We start from the raw sequence: 25952 nt of genomic DNA on the forward strand, positions 1-25952 counted from the left end.
GTCAACAACGCTTGGGCCCATAGGGGCTTGGTGTCATGGCCACTCTTAAGATGAATTTCCCTCAGTGTGAACTTCCTTAGCAACCCACTCATTCTCATTGTTTACGTTTAACACGTGGAAAGACAATCTCATACAGCTGAAAATATAGTAGAGAATCAAAAGTATTCTTAAGCAGTTATTTCTCCCCTCCACAGACAATATGCTGTACATTAAACATTTAAAACTGCTTAAAAATTCTCTTTCATAGCTACATAAGGTTGGCACTTTATAGAAACATGCTGATTTTAAACCCTTTGAATACCAATTTTAATTATAATTACCTAAAAAGAATTGCTTCCATTTGTAAAGGTTCAATTTGAATATTGCTAAAAAAATTGAAATTGATTTGCAGTAGCTAGTTAGTTAAGCCCAATAGTCACCCATCTCAAAGATTCAGGCTTACTTTTTGCTGCTGTCGTCTTCACTGTCACAGTCTTTTTAGAAGCTGGTTTTGTAGTTTTAGTTTCCGCTGGTAAATCAGCAGTCGGAGAGCTTGAAGAAAGTGCTGTGTTATCCTTAGCATCATTAGCATCAAGATCCATTACTTCAAATGGAAAGAAAAGTAATACATATAAACAAAACATGAAAATCCACTTACTGTTTCTGCTATCCTATGCTAACTCTTGACTTTTCTGGAATACTTAAAACATCCTCTTATAACTTGAACCTAACTTTACTTTTAAGGGCAGTGCTTGGAAAATTACTAGAAAATTTAAATTAGTAAAATCATAGGAAAGATTTTGAATTTGAAAATGTTCATGCCTGTTTATGAAACTTTTACATATGTATGATTGGGGGGACAGTTAACACTGCCTTCCTCACATTTTAAGGAGGAATAAGCATGAATCCCAGAAAGGCTGTGATTTGTCCACGGACATATAATTAATAAGGTAGCCAGGATTAGAAACCAGTTAGTTCTGAATGCCTCACTAAAACAAAATCTCACTGTTTTTACTTAATCACATACCTGATTTGACACTGCTCTGTGTCTTTAGTTCTTTGGTAGTATGTCTAGAATAGAAAAATAAAATTTCTATTGTTAAATAACAATAAGTCTATTTGAAATACAGCAAACACTCTTGTATTAATAAAGAGTATATCCACTATTAAAAAAAATTAACACAATAAAACCCATATCAGATACTGTACTCACTTTGGGGAAGTTTTAGCCTTAGGTGGACTATCTTTTGATGGGACAAAATCTTCATCTTGAGTTTCATCAAAATCTGAGAACTCTTCCTCGGAATCAAAATCCATTATGAATTTGGGTTTTGCTATTTAAACAAATATATGCAAAGAATCAAAAAGGGTAATAGGAGAAAATATTTAATCTATAGATTAACATAACATTTCATGACCTATAAGATATTTTAGTTCTCCAAAGTTTTAATATAATTACTGCTGTTGTTAGGTACTATTGAGTCGGTAGCGGCTCAGTGACCTTATGTACAACAGAATGAAACACTGCCCAGTCCTGTGCCATCTTCATAATTGTTGCTACATTTGAGCCCATTGCCATTGCCACTGTGCCAATCCATTTCGTTGGGGATCTTTCTCTTTTACACTGACCCTCTACTTTACCAAACATGATATCCTTTCTCTCAAGGGACTCTGGTCCCTTCTAATATTCTGTCTAAACTAGGAGAGACTAAGTTTGGCCATCCTGGCTTCCAAGGAGCAGTCTGGTTGTACTTCTTCCAATATAGATTTGTTTTTCTGGAAGTCCATGGTACCTTTAACATTCCTTTCATTTTCTTTTGATGCTTTCTGCATCATTCATTCAATATTTTGCCCATAGAATCCTTTAATAATTCAAGTTGAGGTTTGAATTTTTCTTCAGTTCCCTCAGCTTGAGAAATGCTGAGCAGGATCTTCTTTTTGGTTTTCTAACTCCAGGTCTTTGCACATTTTGCTATAATATTTGTCTTCTTGAGCTGACCTTTGGGCATTTTCTGTTCAGCTCTTTTACCTTCTCACTTCTTCCATTTGCTTTAGCATCTCTACACTGGAGAGCAAGTTTCAGAGTCTCTTCTGACATCTATTTTGGTCTTTTCCTTCTCTCTTGTCTTCTTAATGACCTTTTTGCTTTCTTCCTATATGATGTTCTTGATGTCATCCCACAACTCTTCTGGACTTTTGGTCTTTAGTGTCTATTGCATCAAAATCTGTTCTTGAGATGATCTCGACATTCAGATGGGATATGTTCAAGGTCATGTTTTGGCTCCCATTGAGGACTTGTTTTAATTTTCTTCAGCTTCAGCCTGAACTTGCATATGAGCAATTGATGGTCTGTTCCACAGTCTGCCCCAAGCCTTGTTTTGGCTGATGAAATGGGGGAATCCTGGTGTGGCACTGTGGGCTAATGAGTCAGACTGCAAAGTTGTTAAAACTGCAAGGTCGGTGGTTCTAGCACACCAGTCACTCCTTGGAAATCATATACAGGGTCGCTATGGATTGGAATCGACTCAACAGCACTTAACAAAAACAACATGGGGTCTTTCTACTGTCTCTTTCCACAGATGTAGTCAATTTGATTTCTGCGTATTCCATCTTGTGAGGTCCATGTGGATAGTAATCTTTTATGCTGTTTTGCATTGTTTCTATCACCAAGGCCATATTTTCCAACAATTACTGTTCTTAGGCATAGGAATTTCTGGGATTTGTTATTAGGTACCATTGAGTTGGTACTGACCCTGTGCACAACAGAACAAAACACTGCCTGATCCTGGGCCAACCTCACTATTGTTGCCATGTTTGAGCCCACTAATGCTGCTACTTTGCAAATCCATCTCACTGGGGGTCTTCCTCTTTTTCTCTGACCCTCCACCTTACCAAACATGATATCCTTCTCCAGCAACTGGTCCCTCCTGACAATATGTCTGAAGTATGAGAGACCAAGTTTGGCCATCCTGGCTTCCAAGGAGCACTCTGGCTGCACTTCTTCTAACACAGATCTGTTGGTTCTTTTGGCAGCCCATGGCACTTTCAGTAGTCTCCTCCAACACCATAACTCAAAAGCATCAGTTCTTATACAGTCTTCCTTATTCACTGTCCAGCTTTCATATGCATATGAAGTTATTGAAAATACCAAGGCTGACATCTTTGCTCTTCAACACTTTAAAAAGGTCTTGTGCAGCAGATTTGCCTAATGCAATATGTCGCTTGATTTCTTGACTGCTGTTGCCATGAGTGTTCATAGTTGTTCCAAGAAGAATGAAGTCTTTGACAACTTCAGTCTTTTCTCTGTTGATAAGAATGTTGTTTATTAGTTCAGTGGTGAGGATTTTTTTCTTTACATTGAGATGCAATCCATACCAAAGGCTGTGCTCTTGATCTTCATCAATAAATATTTTAAATCTTCACTGTCAGCAAGCAAGATTGTATCATCTCCATATCACAGGTTGTTAATGAGTCTTCCTCCAATTCTGATTCTTCATATAACCCAGGTTCTCAGATTATTTGATTAGCATATGAAAGAATACAATGCTGTTGCACATCTTTCTTAACTTTAAACCATTCGGTATTTCCATGTTCTGCTCAAACTGCCTCTTGGTTCATGTACAGATTCCTCATGAGCACAATTAAGTGTTCTAGAATACTCATACTTTACAACGTTGTCCATAACTCGTCATGATCCACACAATTGAAAGCCTTTGCGTAGTCAATAAAGCACAGGTACACATCTTTCTGATATTCTCTGCTTTCAGCCAAGATCCTTCAGATATCAGCTATGATATCCCTCATTCCATGTCCTCTTCTGAATCTGGCTTGAACCTCTGGAAGTTCTCTGTCAATGTATGCTTGCAGCCATTTCTGTATTACTTTTAATAAAACTTTACTTGCATGGGATATCAGATATTGTCCTATGATTTCTGCTTTCTGTTGGGTCACCTCTCTTTGGGATGGGCACAAACACAAACCTCTTCTAATCAGTTGGTCAGATAGCTGTCTTCCAAATTTCTTGGCATAGATGAGTGAGTGCCTCCTGTGCCGCCTCACTTTCTTGAATTATTTCAGTATTCCATCAATTCCTGGTGCCTTGTTCTTTGCCAATTCCTTCAATGCACCTTAGACTTCCTCCTTCAGTATCATTGGCTCTTGATCATATGCTACCTCTTGAAATGACTGAACATCAACCATTTCTTTTTGGTACAGTGACTCTCTGTGTATTCCTTCCATCTTCTTGGTTTAAGTACCATAAAGTAGGAGGGGATTTGAAAAAAATTCGTGGGAAAATTCCCTTATCTTTTAATTCTCTTATATATTTGTTATTCAAAACCTAAAGAATCTCTAACATATTTACCAGTCTTCCTTACCTGCTCTCCGGGGTTCTGTTTCTCGTGGAGGGATATCAAAGTTGCTTTCATTACCACTCATATCTGATTCTGAATCAGACCAGGGATTTCTCTTCTTTCCTTTTTTGATTGGTTTAAATGGCAAGGTAGTTTGTTTCTTTGTCTTGGTACCTTGAAGACAGAGAGATTAATGACATATATATTCTTGGAATCCTAGGGTGGTACTGTAGGATTATCACTGGAAGGTTGAAACACAAGGATGGCAGTTTAAACCCAGAAACCACTCCCTGGAAACCCTATAAAGTCACTATGAGATGAAACTGACTCAATGACACTTAAAACAATACATGTATTCTTAGATTCACTTTTTTCCCATCTTTTCTTCATCCTCCTTTCAAATATTAATTGAGCATTGTGCTAGTACTGGTAACACAATGTTGAGCAGAAACCATAATCCTTATTCTTGAGGAGTTTCTAGCTTGGTCATCTAATCTAGTAAATAAATATGTGTGCTACAGTGTAATGCAAGATATAATTTTACAGAGTTTGTTGTTGTTATGTGCCATTGATTCGGTTCCAACTCACAGTGACCCTGTGTAGCATTTCCGAGAAGCAGTTGGCAGGTTTGAACCACCAACCAGGCAGTAAACAGCCCAGTGCTTATCCTAGAACACTGATTGGTAGTATGGGGGCATGGGGTGTCTATAAATATAGCTTAACGTTTAATATGAAGGTGGTTTCCTTTTCTTAAACTATACATAAAAACCAACACGAATTAGACTAAATGGGAAAAGATATTTGTAAATCATGCATCTGATTAAGGAACATGTATCTAGAACATATAAATAAGCCAAATGAAAAATGGACCAAGGATATGAATAGACATTTCTCCAAAGATATGCAAATGGCTAATAAGCACAAGGAAAGATACTCATTATTCGCCAATGGTGTGTGTTATTGGATTGATTCTGACTCATAGTGACCCTATAGGACAGGATTCCAGTGTTGGTGGCAGCAGACTGCTGGTAGATTCACATCTCTCACCTTTTAGGTAGCAGCAAGTACTTACTCATTGCATCAGTAGGGCTGCTTTCATTAGCCAATGTTTTGTGCCGTTGAGTTGGTTCTGACTCATAGTTACACTGCATTTCAAACTCACAGCACTGAACAAGATGGCTACAATCAAACCCCCCCCATACATTGTTGGAGGGAATGCAAAATAAGTCCAGCCATATTGGACGCAGCAATTCCACTCCTAGGCATATTTTTGAGATGTGGAAATATATAAGTCTATGTAAAAACTTATATACAAATGTTCACAGCAGCATTCTTTTTAAGAGCCAAAAATGGATATTCGAATGCCCATCTGATAAATGAATAAAAAAATCTCAACAATGGAATATTATCTGGCAACAAAATAGCATTAAGTACTAGTATACACCACCACATTGATGAGCCTTGAAAACATTATGCTAAGTGAAAGAAACCAGTCAAATAGGGCCATATTTGGAAGGATTCAATTTATATGATCAGAATAGGCAAATCTGAAAAACAGAAAGTAGATTAGTTATCTTGGGCTGGTGGTGATGGGGGGAAGAGGAAGTTGCTGATGATTTGAAAACGGGGAATGACTGCTAATGGATATTCATTGTGGATATGTTCTAAAATGAACTGATTTTATGGTATATGAATTATGTTTCAAAAAAGATGTTAAAAATCAGTACTAATTACTATTGAGCCTTTTCAACCCATAGAGACTGCACATGTATCAGAGTAGAACTGTATTCCATGTGTTTGCCAGTGGCTGATTTTTCAGAAGTTATTACCAGGCCTTTCTTCCAAGTAAAATATAAGTAGATACTTAATAAATTCATGATAGTTGTTAATAGAATTCTATTGAATTCACTGAATAAGTGTTAAACTACATGCCAGGCATGGTGATGAATCCTAGGGATAATACAATCATGGCCAAATTATAATGATTGCTGTCAGGAAGGCAAATATACTACTAATTGTATGTACAGAAATCTAAGATTGGCTAGAAAGTAAAATCTAATAAACTATATCTCAACTAAGGAATTCAAAGTACCAAATAAACAAAATGTTTCACTACAAGATGATTTTTTAAAAAATGAATCAAATTCTAAGAACATTAGGAGGCTCAAGTATACTGCAGACATAACCTTCCTTTATATTACTCAATCCAACTAAAGAATTCATTGAACATCGATATAGAACGTGCTAGACAACAATCTAGTCTCAATTTTATACATTTTCCTTAAAACAAAAATTACCTGGTTCTTTTTTCTGTTTCTTCTCTAATCTCTGTTTTAGGCCATCTGGTTCTATATTGGCCTCTTGAGGACTTCCTTCTGTATTTTCACTCTGAAAGATAAGACAAAAGTAGTCAAAATCTGTTAAAACATTTGGAATAACATGGGTAAGTACCCATGTTTAGTTAGCATAATGAGATTACTTAGATTTTAGCTCCTACTAAAATTTTGTCAAGAATATCTTTAGATACTTTTATTTTGAGATATGTAGATTCCCTAAAAAAAAACCTACACAAATTTTAGACCTTTCATCAGAAAATAAGAGAATGTAGGACTATAGATTGGTAGTGGTGGTGGTTGTGTGCTCACTGAGTGAGGTTCTGACTTATGGCAACCTTGTATAGGGTTTCCCAAACTGTAAATCTTTACAGGAGCCGAAACCTTTCTCCTGCAGAGCTGATAGATTTGAACTGATCTTGATTAGCAGCTTAGCTATTTAAAAGTCAAGTGCCAAAAAGTGTCCAATTTTATGTGGAAATATAATATTTAAAGTGTTTTATGTATAAAATTCTCAAGAATATTACCTTAATTTTCCTTTTAATTTTCTTTTCTGCTTCTGCTTTCATCTCTATGGTCACTCGGGGGATGACTCTCTTGCCACATGGAGAAGGCAAAACTTCGGCCTGTTGTACTTTTTTTCCCTTTCCTTTCCCCCCTTTCCCAGGAAGTCCTATTTGTTCATCTTGTTTTTCCTTGGCTTCAACAATCTACAAAAGAAATGTACAAAGGAAGTTTGTAAGGTAACAAAGACATTAAAACACTGATTATTGCTTTACAGGGATAGAACTGAACAGTTTAACCCATTTTGTTAGATCTGAAGATAAATTTGCAATCAACGGTGCAATAACTAAGTATATCAATTGTGAAATTTTAATTAAAGCATTCTTTGAAAAGGGGCATGTGGAGATGGGAAATAAAGTTAAAAATAAAAGATCTAGGTACTTTTTGAAAAAACTCATATATCCAACTAATCAGTTACAATGAGTTGGACATCCACATTGAAGTCTTTTAATCTTAAGACATTTAGTTTAATCTGTGACATAAAACTTTCTTATGCTAAAATAATGCTGACCATTAAACGCTACTAGGGGATTTCAAGGAGTAAAAGTCTGCCTGATCTTTTCAAACAGACTTGGGGAACTGAGGGTGGTTTTACTCCACATCTAAACTCGTGAATCTCCTCACCTCTCATGGAGCCTTCCCTGTTGTCAAAAATCAACAACTCCTGTTCCTTCCTTATCTAAAAACTTCTGTGTAGTATATTTCCTGGCATCATTCATATTATTCGACTTAATATTCAATTATCTGGTCTTTGATATGTTGGCTTGGAATGTAGCCTCTTAGAATAAATTATTTCATGAAGAAAATCTCTACACACCTCTAGTTGTTCAACAAAAACAGCCAAATCTTCTTTCCACAAATCTGATGGACTCTGTCTCTTTAATGTCTCCAGCTCTTGCTCCTTTATAAGGTAACCAGAAACTTGAGTTAATTTCTATGTACAAACCACATTTTCATGCATAGGATGATTACATTTTTATATTTACTATTAGAATATTTCTAAGCAATATGTACTACACAACTTACTTTTTCATTTCTTAGTTTGCACAGTTCATCTTTCTTCTCCTTGGTTAGATACCAAAGAGGCATATCAAGAAGGTAATTGAAGGTTGGTCCAGAATCTGTTACAGAATCCCTCTTTTCATCATCACTGTCTTCATTCTCTTCTTCATCTGGAACCTAAAGGTGAAAAGGAATTGTGCTTTTAGCAGGAAATGCAGACAGGCTATGCAGGGTGTAGCAATACAGAAAAATGCTAACCAAGAGATTACCTTTTGCTGAGCTTCTTTCCAGGCCTTCACAGGATCCGAATCATATCCCCTCTGAATCAGAACTTTAATTAATTCTTTCTTAGGTTTGTTTTCTATTCAAAAAAATATAAAAGAGAATGGCTTTCAACAGTATTCTAGGATAATGTTTTACCATATTATGTTAAAACTGAAATGAATCTTTTCTGTCTTGAATAAATTTATACATCCTGATACTTAATCTTTCTTTCTTATAAAGAGAAACCTCTCTCAATTATACTCCCTGGTTTTTTTGTTTTATCATTGGTTTGGCAACATTTTCTTGCCACCCACCCAAAAGCAGATTTTTCCTGATTACAGTCCTCCATTATACATTCCCCTTTACTGTACTAACTCAATGACTAGTATTGCAAGTCAATTCATTTTATTTTTGAGGGATATTGAGAGTTCTAGGTATATTTATATATATAAAACATGGTTCAGAATTCTACCTTTATCAAGTAACTTGACACAAATCACACTTTCAGTCCCCTTTATATTCTTTACAAAGACTAGACAGACCCTTTTATTTCCTAAATCTGAGTCAACTGAGTGTATTTACATTTTTCTTTGAGATATTTCCAACTTTATTCATTTTAGCCTTTCCTTAAGCAATATCTGTGAAGTTAGGGGGAGGGCTGAGCCGATGTGTTAGTATAAAAATCCATAGTCCATTAAAGTATCTAGCTTTCCTATTTCCAACTTAGCTCTCTAGCCATAGCTGAGCTATTTCTCTTAAGTCTCTCCTTAAACTCTAACTTCAGTCAGAACTCTTCCAGAATTAAAACAAAACAAAGCCTCTAGTATTGGATTCTTCTAGTTTTGACAACATTTATAATCATTTATAATCTTTGTTTGTGCTTCCCTCACCCTACCCCTCATATCAGATTTTTTTCCTCTAGATTCTCTCTTAACTTTCAATTCTTTTCCTATCTAAATGTTAACTAAATCTTGGTGTCTCAAGATGATCACTCCAGTAAAAGTGATTGCTCTCAAACTACTAATACCTGGCCTGGTATTTGAAAGGAATGCTTGTATAAGTGATCAGCTGACCTAAATAGATTTTGTGCTTTTGTACCATATTCTCACCAAAAAATGTTTAAAGGAAGTTTGGCATGATTATAATTTCAGTAAAGGTAGTTTATTATTCCAAAACCATACCAATGATTATTTTGCCATCTATCTTCTCTAAGATAAAGCGAGCTTGATTGTTCAGTTTAGCAGATTCAGCACCAAGCATTCCTAGAAGCCATTCTTTTCGTAATCCATAATATTTAAGCCTAAGTTCAAAGAAGTCTCTTAGAATATCCAATGCTGTGTCATATTTCTTTAAACAGCCTACATGGTCAAAAAGCACCTAAAAAAGAAAAACAAGATTAGAGCCAGGAACAAATAAACTGGTTAAAGTCTATTAAACTAGCTTTAAAGAAATGACTATTGATTAAAAACATAAAAGTAGCCTAAGATTATTTGGGAATGCGATGGCTCTGTGGGGTAAATACTGGACTGTGAACCACAAGGTCGGTGGTTCAAACGTATCAAACTACTCTGAGGGAGAAAGTTAAGACTTTTTGCTTGTCCAAAGATTTATAGCCTTGGAAACCCCATACAGGGTGGCAGCTATGAGCCGGAACTGACTCAATAGCACATTAACAACAAAAACAAAGAGATCATTGAAAAAACATATCTTCCTCTCATTATGACACATACCATAGAGTTGCATGTAAGACTAGTTTGGAGCTTGAAGACTTTGTGTAATCCAACTCTCTCTGCCTCTGCTAGTTTTTCTTCAGTCATCTTGACAACAAACTTCACAGTGGTATCTGTATGGTACTCCCTATAGTCTGTTATGAGAGGTGGTGTCTTCTCAGTGCCATTCAACATGGGCTCTAGAACTTGTTCTTTATAGGTCTAAAGAAAGAAACAATCCTTTTGTAAATTTCTGAAACAGGGTCCTCAATATTCAATAACCAATAGAAAAAAAAAAAAAAAAGAGTATCACTCCCACCCCTCTAGCAAAAAGTGAAGAAAGAAATCCAAATTATTTACCTGGGTCCATGTTCTGATGGGAAGCTCTGAGATTTCAATGGTTGTAGAATTAAGAATAGCCACTTCGCCACTAATCACATACTGATTTGACGCCAGTTCTTCAATAGTACCCTTGAAGTTCTTGTAGCTCGGAAGCTAAATTGACATTTAACAAAAGAATGGTGATACTCAAGACAAAAATCACAATAGTTATGAATTACTTTATTTAATATTAAAGAATGTTATATTTGTGTCCTCTTTGAAACCCAAAGGGAAACTACAGCTCCTAAGGCACCCAGAATAATTACCATTGGCAAAGGTTCTTCTCCATCCATCAATCGCCTGATATTATTTACAACTTCACGAACATCAAAGTTGGGGATTTTGCAGGACCACCCAGTACCGATTCCTTCAGCACCATTTATCAGGACCATGGGTATAATAGGAATGTACCATTCAGGCTCAACACGTTGGTTGTCATCATATAAGAACTTTAATGTGTGATCATCTTTTGGTGGAAACAGTAACCGAGCCAAAGTGCTAAATAAAACAATAACAGAGTTTATTTTACAAAAATATTGGCTTTGAAATTTAATTTTTGTTGGAAGAATGTTATCTCATACCTATACATGAAATTTACCTTAGCTTTACTTGCTGATTAGTATGCTTTCAGTGATATTTACTGAATATTTTGTGTGCTAGGAACATAGCAATGAATAAACTAGGTAATAGTGAATAATACTAAGGGAAAGGAAGGGTTTTCTGATAGGATAACAGTTGAACAGAGAGAAGAAACTGAGGGAAGGAACCATGAAAATACTGGGAGAAAGACTGTTATGAACAAAGGTTCAGTAAGCAAAAGACCCTGAAGGGGGAGTAGTATCCATAATAAGAGGTCATTGTGGCTTAAGCTGAGATACTGAGACAAAACCCAAAGATAATGTGTGGGGTTACAGATCACAAAGGGCCTAGCAGCTGAAATAAAGGCTTTAGATTTTACTCTAAAAGAAGTAGCAGGCAGACTAGAAGAAAGAAAGGAAGACTATTAACAAAAGTCTAGATGAATCTTGGAACAAGGTAGTAGCAATGGGAGTCATCATATCCTGGACATTTCCCCAATGAAAAGCTTGTAGGATTTTCTGATGGACTGGACAGATTAGTGAAAAGAAGTCCAAGGCAATGCTAGATTTTAGTCTAAGGAATTATGATTAATAAAGAGAAAAGAACCATTAGAATCCTCAGAGACCAAGTATAAAGAAGAGTTTCAAGGATGGAGTAATCAACTACGTTGTATTGCATAAAGGTTGAGAACTGATCACTGATAATGCACTGTTTCCATGAACTTTTAAAAAAGAAGTATAATTTCAAATGTGTCATTAAGAATTAAACTCTTCTTTACTCAAAACCCAATCCTAGGATCTCTCAACCTTCATACTATAGACATTTTGGGCTGGGTAATTTATTGTTGTAGGAGGCTTTTCCATGCATTGCTTGAATGATTAGTAATATCCTTGGTCTCTGCTCACAACATGCTATGTAGCACCTATCTCCCTAGTCATGACAATAAAAAATATCTCCAGACATGGCCAAATGTCTCCAGAGGGGCAAAATTTACTACTGTTCTTCTTTATGAAGAAAGAAAGTATAAGAAATGGAAGTACAAACTTTTAGCTTGGCAAGAAATCAAGGGTTACAAAAAAGCTATGGCTATCAGGTTGAAGTAAGATTTTGACTTTCTGCCTTGGTGGTACTAAAGGATAAGCACTAAACTGTAAACCACAAGGTTAGCAGTTCAAATCCACCAGCTGCTCTCTGGGAGAAAGATAAGGTATTCTGCTTCTGAAAGATTTACAGCCTCGGAAATCCTATACAAGATCATTAAGAGTCAGAATTGACTTGGTGGCAGTAGGTTTGGCTTATTGCAAAGAATGTTGTTGTTAAGTGCTGTTGAATCAATTCTGACCCATAGCAACCCTGTACAGGGCTTGCAAAGAGCAGCTGGTGATCTTGAACCACCGACTTTGCAGTCTGATACATTAGCCCACAGTGCCACGAAGAGTAGCACAATTAAACTTTAATGAGTTAGAAAAATTAATGATTCAAGCATCTGTATCAAAAGCACATTTGGCTACAGTGAATACTTGTTATTATTGTCAACTCTCACACACTGGTTCAAAATTGGAAAGAGCAATTTCACTAGAAATTAAAAGTATACTTACCTGAGCATTGTGAAGATGTATCGAGGACTAGCAGAATCCTTGCCACCATGCAGCCTCGTACCAAACTGACCAATAGGCTGCAAGAGGTTTAGATTATTGCTGCCCACAAAATTCTGAGCCAAATTGATAATGGTCATCATTAGTGACATCTAGAAGGGGGAAAAAAAAAAAGACTCCTTATCTGATTAGTATATTTTTACGAATACATATCCATACAAGCCTCACTATAATTCCATTAAGCTTTCATAAGGTTCAGATGTTTAATGACTTGTCTGGGATTAATATACAACAGCAGTCCTAAACTTAAAACCTCTGATCCAAGTTCAGAAGGCTCTTGCCTTCCAATAACTTCTACTTATTAAGTCCTACTCATCCCTGAAGGAATAGCTCAAATGTTTCCCCCTTCCTCACCTCACCCCCAGAAGAATGAAATACTTTGCTCCTTTGTGTTACAACACTGGTTACCTTTGTATTATAATATTACTCATTTCTATTGCGGAATGTACCACTTTATATTTCTTTGTGCTAGCCCTCTGGCTAAAAAAGAATACTTAAGCTAAATTACTGATGTGTCACAATTATATAACAGTTTTCCAGTGATGAACATTATGGGTATCTAAATTTTAGCATCACAAAGTGATAATAACACTGTTAAATATCTTTGAACATACATCCTCACACACTCATAAGTTTACTTCTATAACTAGAAGTTATAGAACCCTAAGATTACTTCTATAACTAGAATTGTTGGGTTGAAGGGTATGCACACACATACTTTAGTTAGATCATACCAGATTGCTCTTTATGATGGCTCACACTTTCTAAAAAGTGGTTAGACAATTTTGCAGGTCTTTCTGCTATAATGCTTTCGTGAAATATAGTGTGTGTTTACCTCACCATGATGGTAAGAAGACATCTCAGCAACTGACCCAGCTAACTGGGCAACCTTCACTTCTCGCTTGTCATTCCGTTTGAAACAAGTAAACAAAACCTTTCTCTGACCTGGCTTCAAACCTTTAAGATCAAAGAATGGCAAATATTAGTATTCTCAATTTACCCATTTCTGAGCATTGATTTCTATCTTATGATAAAAATAGATTAACAGTCTGGAACTCACCATCTACCATAGATGGGATAGATCTCTCATTATCAGAATTTGAGAACAAGATCAGCTCCTTGTTTATAAAGTCATTGTAGGTTAGATATGTGGTAGTCTGCCCATACAAGTAATCCTGAGGGATCAAAAAAATTTTATAGTTGAAAATTTTTAAAAAGTACACTGATCCTAGAGGAACAACCCAGAAAAAAAGGGTTTGATGATAGTACAACTTGAAGAATGTAATCAATATTACTGAATTGTACATGTAGAAACTTACGTTGGTACATGTTCTGACTGTGTATAGTCTCAACAACAAAAATAAGGTATTGAAAAAAGACCCTGGTCTTAACAATGCTTAACACAAAAATAAATAAGACTCTCAAGAACTGTAAGTTTCACGTTAACATTAAGTACTACAAAAATATAGAATTATATTAACTATTATATATTAAAATAACGAAAATAAATAACTGATTAATTTTAATTTGCTATAACAGTATTCCTTCCTATAGCAAAATAATAAGTTTGGTGGGATATATTTACAACTTTTACCTCTGGAAGGCCAAGCAATTTTCGTTGTCTTCTATCTTCCATGAAATGAGTTAACCATTCCTTTCGATCATCTATTTGTTTTTTGCTAAAGGCCTACAAAGAAGATGACAAAGGCACTAATAAGATTCCAAAAAAACCTCTTCTGTAAGAAAAAAAAAAGTTAATAGGCAACAATAAAACCTCAGTTTTCTAAAGTATCTGGTCCCTTTTTCAGTGGTATTGCTACTAGAAATATTATATAAAATTGTTCTTTAGTGCTGTGGAGTTGGTTCTGACTTGTAGCAACTCTGTATGGGATTTCCAAGACTTCAAAATATATGAGGGAGCAGAAAACCTCATCTTTCTCCCGCAGAGCACGTGGAGGGCTCGAACTGCGGGCCTTATGACTCGCAGTCCAGTGCTTATTGTATGGAGCCACAATGCTCCCTATTATATAAAATACTCTTGTAAAACAATTTAAATATTTGGAATGACTAGTTAAAGCAATATGAAATATAACACAAAACTTACCAGGCTGATCGCAGCATCATCTTCAGGTCCAGAATACTTGAATTGAATCCGGTGTCTTTTCATATCTGCAAAGTATTCTTTAGCTTCTTTTGATGTGCTGGTGCCCAAACCTACAAAACCAAGAGACCAAGTTACCCTGTATAATCTTATATAGTAGTATAATACAAAAAATGAGAAGTTCTGCATTAATAGCATGACAAACCTTTGTAATACTTGACTTTCCATTTTTTATGGTTTGGAGTAGAACTTTTCCACTCTTCAAATTCAGGAAGACTATAGAATGCCATTTCTTGTTTATTTTTAGATACCTGTGGTAAAGAGCACATTGGTGTGGCTTTCTACACTGCTGCGTCCTCCTCTCTCTCCCCACACATTCTGGGATCACATATATGTATAGGAGAGCCTTAAACTATCATTTGCAATATATTGGAAATTAGTATACCTTTACAATGGGGGTGATAAATTCCTCCAGAAAACGATGTCTTAAAAGAGAAGGCCAGTTGTGATGGATAAAATTAATCAGCAAGCCTTTAATATGTGAACCGTCTTGGTCCTAAAAATATTTGAAAAGCCAAAGCACATGAGAATTGTTTAGAAATAAAAGAAATTATGATTGACCTACTGGTAATTTCTCAAAAAAAAAATCTTCTACCGGGATTAAAATACAGCTCTTCAAATTCACTCACTTAATTTATACATATAATATGCCACAATAAAACATGAGTCCAAATTTAGTACAAAATTGGAAATATCTAAGAACAAATCTGACCTGATCTGTCATAATCATTATCCTCCCATAACGAAGAGTCTTCAGTGAATCTTCGTCTTCATAGTTTTTCTTGTACTGAAGACCCACAATCTTAATGATATTGTTAATTTCAGCATTTTCCATGATCTGAAACAGAATATACAATTTTCAAAATAATAAAGATATACAACAGTATAGAATGCTTAGATTTTCTTATACTCCAGTATTTTCAGTTTTGTCTATGTTTTAGTAAGCCCTGAAGATGTTAGATAAGATGCAATGTACCCAATTTCATAAAGTAACAACAAAAACTGTATAAAGTATATTTCAAAATGCCTAATGAAGGAATGAAATATAAGCATGAAGTCTTGCATTATAAAGAAATTTATTCTACCTGCTTATGAGAAGCTTCTCGAACATTGAGAATTTTTCCTCTAAGAGGAAAAACCCCATACTTGTCTCTCCCAACCACACCAAGACCTGAAACAGCCAGAGTTTTAGCCGAGTCTCCTTCAGTTAGGATAAGTGTACAATCAGTAGAGTTTCGGCCACCTAAAATTGAAGTCCAACAATTAATACTAGCACATATATTTGAGCTTCAAACATACTAACTCAGACACGGTAGTAGCCTCGTGATAAAACACAGATAATTTATAATTCATAATAAGTTTACTTAGGTATAAAATAATTATTAAAATACCTTAATGCACTTAACAAGATCACTCTACAAAGATTCTTGTTTTATACACAAAACCAATCACCTCAGCATTATTTACAACAGCTAAATGTTGACAGTGATTTAAATCATCAGTAGAATCCAAAACAAAACTCACTGCTATTGAGTCAACACCAACTCGTAGTTTACCCTATAGGCCAGAATAGGGTTTCGAAGCTGTAAATCTGAATGGAAGCAGACCACCTCACTGGTCTCCCACAGAGTGGTTTACCCGGTTTGAACCCGCTAACCATTTGGTTAGCAGTACAGTGCTTAAACTTCTGTGCCACCAGGGCACCTTTCAAATGGTCAGTGCTATTTAGTGCCATTGAATCGGTTTGGACTCACAGTGACCCTTACATCAGGGATCAGAAACACCCAGCCGGTAGGCCTTATAGTGAAATCATTTGGTCTGGCTGCCAAGGCAACTGCAGTTCCAACCATCACATTGTTGCTATCAAGATGGTGACATTATATAGGTTTCCGAGGAGCAGCTGGTGAGTTTGAGCTGCCGACCTTGTAGTTCAAACCAACCTTGTAGTCCTTTGCTTTATCCCACAGTGCCACACCAGGCCATCACATTAGGGATGAGTTAATTAAATGTTTGACCAAATACAGCAGGCTATGGAGTTCTGGTGTGGCACTGTGGGTTAATGTGCTACACTGCAAGGTCCATTTGAACCACAACATCGGCAGTTCAAGCTTACCAGGTGCTCCTAGAAAACCCTATACAGGGTTACTATGGGTCGGAATTGACTTGATAGAAATTCAGAACAATAACAAGTCTTAAGTCAATTAATTTTGAACGGCCTGCAAATGCTATTATACATTTTGGTAGAGAAAAGGTTTCCTACCCTTGTAGGAGTCCTGGTGTGGCGCTGTGGGTTAATGTGCCAGACTGCAAAGCTGTTTGAACTGCAAGGTCAGTGGTTCAAGCTCACCAGTTGCTCCTCGGAAACCCTGTATAGGATCGCTATGGGTCGGATCCGACTCGATGACACTTAACAACAACAATCCTTGCAAGTGTAGGGTTTCCGAGGCTTTAAATCTTTGAGGGAACAGAAAGCCTCATCTATCTCATGCAGAACAGCTGGTGGGTTTGAACCGTGAACCTTGTTAGCAGTCCAGTGCTTATTGTATGGAGCCACTGTGCTCCCAAATGGGCAATTGTTATTGTTGTTGTTAAGTACTGTTGAGTTGGTTCTGACTCACAGTGACCTTGTATAGGGTTCCTGAGTGCAGCTGGTGGTTTTAACTGCTGACTTGCTATTAGCAAGGTTACTTATGAAGTCTAAAACAAAAATTTATATTGTAAACAAAATCAAACCGAATAAAACAAATTGAACTACAAGATTTAAACTTTGGAAACATTATTATTAAATGTATACCTGCATCGTTGGCATCGTCAAGTTTGGGAATTCCCTTGATTCTGTTATGTTTTACAGCAGAACATTTCTTGTTTAACTGGACCTGGGCCTTAAACTTTACCCAGTTTAGTATGCTTTCTACAATACCACAGCCAATTGCCTGGAAATGAGAAGCTTCATATTAGGGATCAGAAATCTAGAATATAAGTGAACTCACACCCACCCACCCCCATCACACCTTGGTAAAAGAACTGTGCTACATATAATTCCAATGTTATACAGGAACCAAATTAGTTGGGGGAGACGTGGAAAGTAAGTTTTTATAAGGAAATAGGCTTAAGATCTAAAACAGTCAAGTAAAAAGCATTTGAGGCAAAGTGACTGGCATATGAAAAGCTCTAAGGACAATGCCATGCCCTGAATTATTTAATGTCTCTTTTAGCCACAATCTTTATAAACTCCCACCAAATGCATTTTTCCTGATGATAGGTACCACGAGTAAGGTGAGAAAGATGTGAATGGGTTATGTGATTCAGCTGGGAGTGACTGTTAACAGGACTAACTGTGATTGGTCAAGTTTGCCACCTTGCTAGGTATAAAGGGAGCCATCTCAGAAGCAGAATGGGGACTCTCACTGTTGTCAAGAAAGAAGAGTTGGGAGTGAAGCCTGATCTTTGGCTCCCCATGCATTGAACACCTCCTCAACCTAGGGATAGAGAACTATAACAGTGGAGGAGCAAGAGCAGCAGCAGAATCAAAAGTCAGAGAACAAGTGAGAATGGCGGCATTCCTGGCCCATGGTGTGAGCAAGTAAAGCTGAATGCCTTTTAGGAAGCTTGTTTGTGGAGTGGGGTGCCTCCAAGCACTTAATTGGGGAACTAGATTTGCTGACCCACAGAGTTAGAGCTGAGTGTTTCAGACTGAGGCTTATTGTGAGTGGAGTGTCCCTTTAGCAGCCCTAAAAGAACTTTGTAACATTGTTGAAGCAGGGCAGACGCCAAGGGGTAAGTGGGTCTTAAGACAGCCAAGTTCTTCAAAGAGAGGCCTGCCTGTACCCTGCTGACTAGAAAAATTTCTCTCAGAATTTCTGATCCTGAATTGTAACCTGTTTACTTTCCCTAATAAACCCCATAACTGTGAGAACGATGCCTGAGTTCTATATGGTTATTACAGTGAATTATGGAACCCAGCTGAGTGCTGTGGGAGGGATGGTTTGGCACCATTTTTTGCAAAAGGGAAGAAATAAAGCATTTGAGAAATGAAAGTCAGTATAAATGAGACTTGGACAACATAGCAAGAACAAATTGTCATGAGGTGAGGCAAGGTGGGAGTTAGAATGAGTCAGAGTTTTGTTGGCCAAATTGGGGAATTTATACTTCAAAAATAAGATTTCTAAGTTGAACTGGGTCCCCTAAATATGTGTCAACTCGGCTGGGCCATGAGTCCCCCTATTGTGAGATTGTCTTCCACGTTGTGAGGTTTGTAAACCCTACCCTTTTTGTTAATGAGACAGCATCAGTGTGGAGTGTTGAGTCACAGCCTTACAAAAGGGTAGGATTTAAGCCACCGCCTTTTATCTTATGAGAAGAGGGCAGAGAAGTTAAGCGACCTCACTACTATCATGAGAAAAGAGCTGGGAGGGGGCTGCCCAGGGAAAGATTGATGTAAAGACACATAGATCTCCAAGAAACATTAGGCACACAGATGGTGAAAAGAGACAAGGACCTTTCCCTAGAACTGGTGCCCCGACTTCAGGCTTCCAGCCTCCTAAACTGTGAGAAAATAAATTTGTTAAAGCCAACCTACTTGTGGAAATTTTTTTATAGCAGTACAAGATAACTAAGAGTGTGAAGAGAAAAAAAGTTATGTTTTAACATAAAAAGATCACACAAGAGTGTTGCAAAGAAAGGATAGAATATATAGTAATCTAGAAAAGTGATGATAGTAGGAAGTTACTTTAGAATCCAAAAAATGATTATTAGTTGGATTAGAGAGGAGAGAGAGGGATAAACAGACAGCTCCTAGACTTGGTTGGTTAGTGCCTTTTCACATGATAAAACCAGATGCCACTGAGTTCATTCAGATTCATGGCAACCACATGTGTCTCACAGAACTGTATTCCAGAGTTTCTAAGCAGATCACCTGACCTTTCTTCTGAGGTCCCTTAAAATGTCAACCTTTCAGTCAGCAGCTGAGCAAGTGAACTTGTACCACCCAGGGATTCCTTTGACTATAAAAGGAAATAGTTTTGCTTGTTGTGGGACAGGGAGCTCACTGTATAGGATTCAGTGAATGTAGAGTAATTTGGTTTTGGATGTGTTGACTGAGAGCAACCTTAATGGCAATCAAGTGAAGATGTCTAGTAGGGCAGAAGTTAGACAAACTGAGTGAGTTTGGAAGTGTTCTGAGCTAAATATAACTGGGAAACATATATAACTGTAACTAAGTTCCTGCCTGGTAAGACCAACCAGTGAGGTAAGAGCTATTTTTAATTTCTGTTTCAGATTAAGAAGAACTAGATAAATCCAGTATAGAAGGATATTTCTGTAATGGAAAATAAAGGCATTTTGATTTTTATTTTCCTCTATGTACTCACAGCTTTGATGAATTTTTCACTTAATTGGCATGTAGATCCAAAGTTCTTGACCTGTAAAGTCATGTTTTCCTTTGTCTGAGAGTCAAAGGTTGGGTTTTCAATTAAGGCATTCACAAAAATCCACATGTGATTTTTCACCTGCAATAAAAGTTGATATTAACTAAAAATGTAGTCATCCTTTATAGCTTGTTCTTTTGAAAAAGAAATCTGCTAAAATATCATACCTGATGCGCTTTTACGGCAACACCACCCTTGTTCTTCTTCTTCACAACTTCAACAAGTTTAGCCACTATCTGGTCAGCTACATAGTCAACATGCCTGCCACCCTGAGGAGCAAATATACCAAAGGGTAAAGCCTAGTGCGCTTAAAATTATAGTATTTGAACATTAAAAACCAAAACAACAAACTTAGTTTTCTTTATACCAACATAACCAAATAGCCAAGTTCATTTAATATATTAACATCAATAAAACTTATATGAAAAGATGTCATAATTAATAATTCAAGAATAAAATTACCTTAGAAGTAGCAATACTGTTGACAAAGCTCATTTGCTGAAAACCTTTTTCACTCATTGTTAAGCACACTTCCCACCTGTGGTTCACTTGTTCATGGATAACTTTCAATGGGTTGCCAGTTTCATCTACCTTATCCTTCAAATACATGTCCACATAGCTACGGAATCCTTTTACCTGTACAGAATTAATGATGGTATTAAAAAAACCAACAAACCCAGAATATAAAAGGTAGACTTAAAAATAGACTATGAAAATGTTTCAAAACTAATAAAATAATGGTCATGATTAGTTATCAAACAAGGACATATAATGATTTATTTAGGTGCCTCTTTGAAAAAGAATTAGTAAGTTTAAAGTGAGATGAATAAGGAAATGGTATCTATCATTTTTTTCAGGAACATATCTGAGATGTGGTAAGAAAAACATATGATAGGAACAGTCAACTATGTACTTGATAATGATTACAATTTCCCATATTACTTACCCTTCACGCCTAGAGAATACTTACTGGCAGTGTATGTCCATTGAGAAAGACTTTGACATCTTTAGTGGATCCAGCAATATCATATGCTCTTCTAACCATCAATGCAACAATATCTTTGTCCAAGCTTTGCATTTTAAACTTAGACAAATCAGGCTGGAAGGTGATACATGTATAATCCTCTCCACTAAAGGGCTTGAGTTCCATCTCACCAGCTTTCCCCATGTTATGCATCCATGTCTATGAAGTTAAGAGAATAGGGAAGGTGAAAAACTCAAGTCATTTCACAAACTAGAAATAAACCATGCAAATTTACAAGCCTTAGAAAGTTATTTTCAAGAATAGCTTCCCACTCTTTGTGGTTGTAGTTAAGTGCAGTCAAACTGGTTATGATTCATAGGGATCCTGTATAAGGTTTCTAAGGCTTTAAATCTTTGCAGGAGCAGAAAGCCTCTTCTTTCTACCATGGAGAGGCTGGTGGGCTTGGATCATGACCTTGTGGTTTGCAGTCCAGTACTTATTGTATGGAGCCACTGTGCTCCCAATAGTTATTTTCAAGAATACTTTATCACAATTTAATAATTTATAAATTACATCAAATCAAACCAATGCCATCATAAATTGCTGTGGTATATTTGATAACCAAGACATAAGATCCTTATTTACTCACCTGTTTGAACTTTTTCTTGTATTCTTTACTAGCTGTTTCCACAGTGAATTTGGTACTGAATATATTACACAATTTGGCTCCATAGCCATTTCGACCACCTGGGAAATAGTTAAAAAAATTTAAAAGATGTATTTTCCCAGCAACGTAGGTTTAAAAAAAAAAATTTTCCTCAATACTCTACCTGTTACTTTCTTTTCATCATCATCATAGTTACTAGAAGTTAGGAGCTGTCCAAAGATGAGAGCTGGGACATACATCTTCTCAACTTTGTGTTCCACAACAGGAATTCCTTTTCCATTATTCCATATACTAATTAAATTGTTTTCCCTAAGAAAACAGATTAAAGTTTTCATGTAAAATAAACATTAAGCTAATACCACTTTTATATTTAAATAGTGATATTTTTAAAATAAGAGAAATTCACAAATCTCAAATTTCCTGATTCTTTCTCATATGTCTTTAGAAACTCAGCATGAACTACCTTTCCTACTATGCTATTTTTCAGGAGTATCAATATACCAAAGGAGATGGAAAAGATTGTTGTTAAGTGCCATTGAGTCAGTTCTGACTCATCGCAACCATGCACAGGGTTTCAGAGGCTTTAAATCTTTGTAGTAGAATGCCTCATCTTTCTCCTACAGAGGGGCTGGCAGTCTTGAGTTGTGCACCTTGTGGTTCGCAGTCCAGTGCTTATCATATGGGGCCACTGCATTCCCAAAGGAAAGATAAATAATACAAAAACAAAACTTAACCTTTTTCAATATTTGGGCAGACACTGATAATGTCTAAAAACACGAGAAAAAATTAAATGTTAGCATAAACAAAGGGAAATGATTCCAAATGGAAAAAAAGGGACAAAGGTTGGAAATATTTGTAGTCCTCTAGTTCTTTTAGTGTTCCTACCAAACAAGCAATATTACAAAGCAATATAAAAGGGAAAAACATTAGCAATAACCACCTGGTCTACTAACCAATAAAATACTGAAAACACGGACTTATTATTTTAGGTTAACTTTCAGAAGACAAGATATCTGAGTATTTTAGTTATAACTGGATGCACATTATGGCTTTTATCCTACATAGTACATAACAGTACTACATAGTACCTGTAAAGAATAGACAAATTAAATCGAACTCAATGATACTTCTGAAAGAGTTATTTCAAGTTCCTGGGGATATTATCCAAGTTCGTCAAAAATAATCTAAAGTATCGTTTACTTCCTAAGTGGCCAGACTAATAATAAGCACCCTGACCAACCACAAAGGGACACCCAGCATTTCTAACCAGAAATATTAAGATAAAATTATTCTCTACCACCACCTGCTCGTTTATTATTTGAGTAACATCTTGCGAAAAAGTTAAGACATCAGAATACTTAAACACTTGTTAAAGTATTCAAGAAAAACAGAAAAAAAACCAAACATAGTTGGAGCAAAATGGTATGACAAAATGTCAATAACTGTTGGATCTAGATAGTGGGTTTCAAAGGTGTTCATTTTAATGTTGTTTTTCTGTACTTTTGCAAACTTGTGATTAAAAAAAAAGTTAACTTCACTAGCAATAAAAGTAAATGCAACTAGGAATAACACTGACAATGTATATCAAATAAAAGACTATACAAAAAGACATACGGGTCAATTGTGACTCTGATGCAAGACATTTTTGGATCCCTTTGCTTGTTGTCCGCAGCATTGACTGAAAGATAATAAAATAATGTCAGAAATTAAACTATTCTCAAAAGCATTCTTTTAAGACGTAGGAAAAAAAAATCCCAAGCAACACACACAGGTATAACATTTCAAAACCAGTCGATTCTGACTCAGAGACCCTGTATAGGGTTTCTGAAGATGTTAATCTTTACATCTTTCTTCCAAAGAATTGCTATGACCTGGTGGTTATCCTACAGTGCCACGGAGGTTTCTTAGGAGTACCATTAAAAGGTGTTAATTTAGCAATTTTTGTCCAATTCTAGAAAAGCATTCAATTTCCTGGGCTCCACTTTGCCAACTATAGTTGACTCGAAATGCATGGGTCCACTTTATCTGTGGTTTTAAAAATCATCTCTATAGAAGCATTTTGTCTCTTTAGGAAATTGCACATTTCAGTAAAAAGCAACCTCTTGTGGTTCTCATATATTTTTGTGTTTTGTACTATACTATACACCTTGAATAACATGCTAGGGCCCACATGAAGTGCCACTAGTGAAACTGGAAATACTATTAACAATAAAAAGTTAAATTGTTTGATATGTATTATAGATTCAAATCTGCAGCTATAGCTGCCCATTAACCATTTCATGATAAATAAATCCAGCATAAAGACATTGCAAAAAAGGAAAGTTCATGAAGTCATTTCCACAACTACCCCAGCCAAGTGTGAAAATGATGTCCTTTTTGTGAAATAACTTTTAATCTCATATTGAAATGCAGCTTTTATGCTAGTACTTGTTGTGAAGTACCATCGAGTCTGTTCCGACTCATAGCAACCCTGTACAGGGTATTCTGGGATCCACTGATCTTGAGGTTCGCAGTCCAGAGCTTATGCTATACAGTGCCACACCAGGGCTCTCCTTAAGTGGGTGCAGTACAACACAAATTATACTGTGTTAACTGTTTACTTTATTGGTAAGGCTTCAGCTCAACAGTAGACTATCAGAATTAAGTTATGGGGGAGTGAGAAGTTACATGCAGACTTTCGACTCTGTCCCTAACCCCAGCCTTGTTCAAGAGTCAACTAATATTCCAAATGACAGGTGCTCGGATCACAAAGGCTTTGACAGGAGTGATACTTGTGAGCATTTTGACTTGTATTATCTTTAGCTGAAAGAATTTACTCACCTAGAATCTCGTCATATATTTTGTATAAACCAGGAACAAAAGTGACGTCCCTGTAGTTAATGCCAACATCTTCATCGTAAACCCACATTTGCTAGAAATAAAGCAAAGAAATGCAGTTATTTTGGTTTTTGCTCTCTTGACTGTTTTATCATTGTGATTTCTAGTCTTTTGGATTAACACTGCCACACAAACAAGTTCGCGAAGGCCAGTTCCAGTGGCCATCAGGCTGCGCCAAGTGTAGGAAATGCATTTGCAAAATTACAGACTTTCATGCACTTGGTTTTTACCTGGGTTACCAATTCCACAGAGCCAATGTAGGTGTCTGGGCGCAGCAAAATATGTTCCAGTTGCGTTTTCTTCTGATAGATCCTTTCAATAGACAGTCTTTTCTTGGCATCTTCATTTTTCTTTGTTTTTTGGATTTGCATGTTTTCATTGACAGGCTAGCAATAGCAAACAAGAGATTTGTCAGGTTAGGTTTTCCCACAGACAACGATGAACAAAAATGTCGACCCCAAGGCTAAGGTGGCACCCACGCTAGCCGAGTGCGTCTTCGAGGAGGTTTGGAGGGGATTTTGTACCCACACGGCAATGGGGGCAACTGTGCCACAAACGCCCCCACCCCCCACCCCCGGCAGCAGTCGTTTGGGGACATCCCGTGACCACGCTGGCATTTGGGATCCAGGCAGGACCCTAACGGAGCCCAAGGGGTCGCGATGGGAACCCTGCGGCCGGCTCAGCATCTGCCGGTATCAGCGCCATCCCAGGCCGCTTCCGGGGAACGCGAGGACCGCACGGGCCTTCGTGGTACAGATGGACCGGGATTCGGCCGGTTTGGCGGGTAGCGGGTCAGTACTGACGCTACCAGGGGGTCTCGCCTGCTCCCGATCACCCAGCGCCCGGGAAATAGGGGTCCACAGAGAAGACGGGCTCTCAGCCTCTCAGGGAGCGCTGAAGGAGAGCCGGGGCTCCCCGGCCGCCGCAGGGCCCAGAAACCCTCCTCACCCCTCTCGGGCCGCCGGAGATGCTCGCACCACGCCAAGGCTCTACCACCCGGCCCTTCCGCGAGCAGTACCTGCAGTGGTGACACCTCCAT

At 37.1% G+C, this 25952-nt stretch overlaps 1 protein-coding gene across 1 annotated transcript in view; it reads right to left on the reverse strand.

Annotated features, from left to right (window-relative positions):
* The window catches only part of TOP2A (topoisomerase (DNA) II alpha 170kDa), a 26677-nt gene extending 725 nt beyond the window's left edge, over positions 1-25952 (reverse strand). The window contains exons 1-33 of the mRNA XM_006833670.1: positions 25932-25952; positions 25144-25299; positions 24857-24947; positions 23651-23714; positions 22200-22345; positions 22019-22116; positions 21376-21588; positions 20868-21041; positions 20573-20674; positions 20349-20486; positions 17774-17912; positions 16065-16222; positions 15692-15817; positions 15365-15475; positions 15125-15230; positions 14923-15032; positions 14413-14505; positions 13879-13993; positions 13654-13775; positions 12762-12910; positions 10851-11082; positions 10564-10698; positions 10225-10425; positions 9676-9871; positions 8500-8591; positions 8255-8407; positions 8046-8129; positions 7192-7374; positions 6629-6719; positions 4356-4505; positions 1193-1313; positions 1007-1050; positions 443-583 (exon numbers count right to left, since the gene is read on the reverse strand). Coding sequence (XP_006833733.1) covers positions 443-583; positions 1007-1050; positions 1193-1313; positions 4356-4505; positions 6629-6719; positions 7192-7374; positions 8046-8129; positions 8255-8407; positions 8500-8591; positions 9676-9871; positions 10225-10425; positions 10564-10698; positions 10851-11082; positions 12762-12910; positions 13654-13775; positions 13879-13993; positions 14413-14505; positions 14923-15032; positions 15125-15230; positions 15365-15475; positions 15692-15817; positions 16065-16222; positions 17774-17912; positions 20349-20486; positions 20573-20674; positions 20868-21041; positions 21376-21588; positions 22019-22116; positions 22200-22345; positions 23651-23714; positions 24857-24947; positions 25144-25299; positions 25932-25952 — 4255 coding nt within the window. The remainder of the gene's footprint in view (positions 1-442; positions 584-1006; positions 1051-1192; positions 1314-4355; positions 4506-6628; positions 6720-7191; positions 7375-8045; positions 8130-8254; positions 8408-8499; positions 8592-9675; positions 9872-10224; positions 10426-10563; positions 10699-10850; positions 11083-12761; positions 12911-13653; positions 13776-13878; positions 13994-14412; positions 14506-14922; positions 15033-15124; positions 15231-15364; positions 15476-15691; positions 15818-16064; positions 16223-17773; positions 17913-20348; positions 20487-20572; positions 20675-20867; positions 21042-21375; positions 21589-22018; positions 22117-22199; positions 22346-23650; positions 23715-24856; positions 24948-25143; positions 25300-25931) is intronic.

The sequence above is a fragment of the Chrysochloris asiatica genome, unplaced genomic scaffold (genome assembly GCF_000296735.1).
Source record: "Chrysochloris asiatica unplaced genomic scaffold, ChrAsi1.0 scaffold00007, whole genome shotgun sequence".
In the NCBI taxonomy this organism is placed as follows: Eukaryota; Metazoa; Chordata; class Mammalia; order Afrosoricida; family Chrysochloridae; genus Chrysochloris; species Chrysochloris asiatica.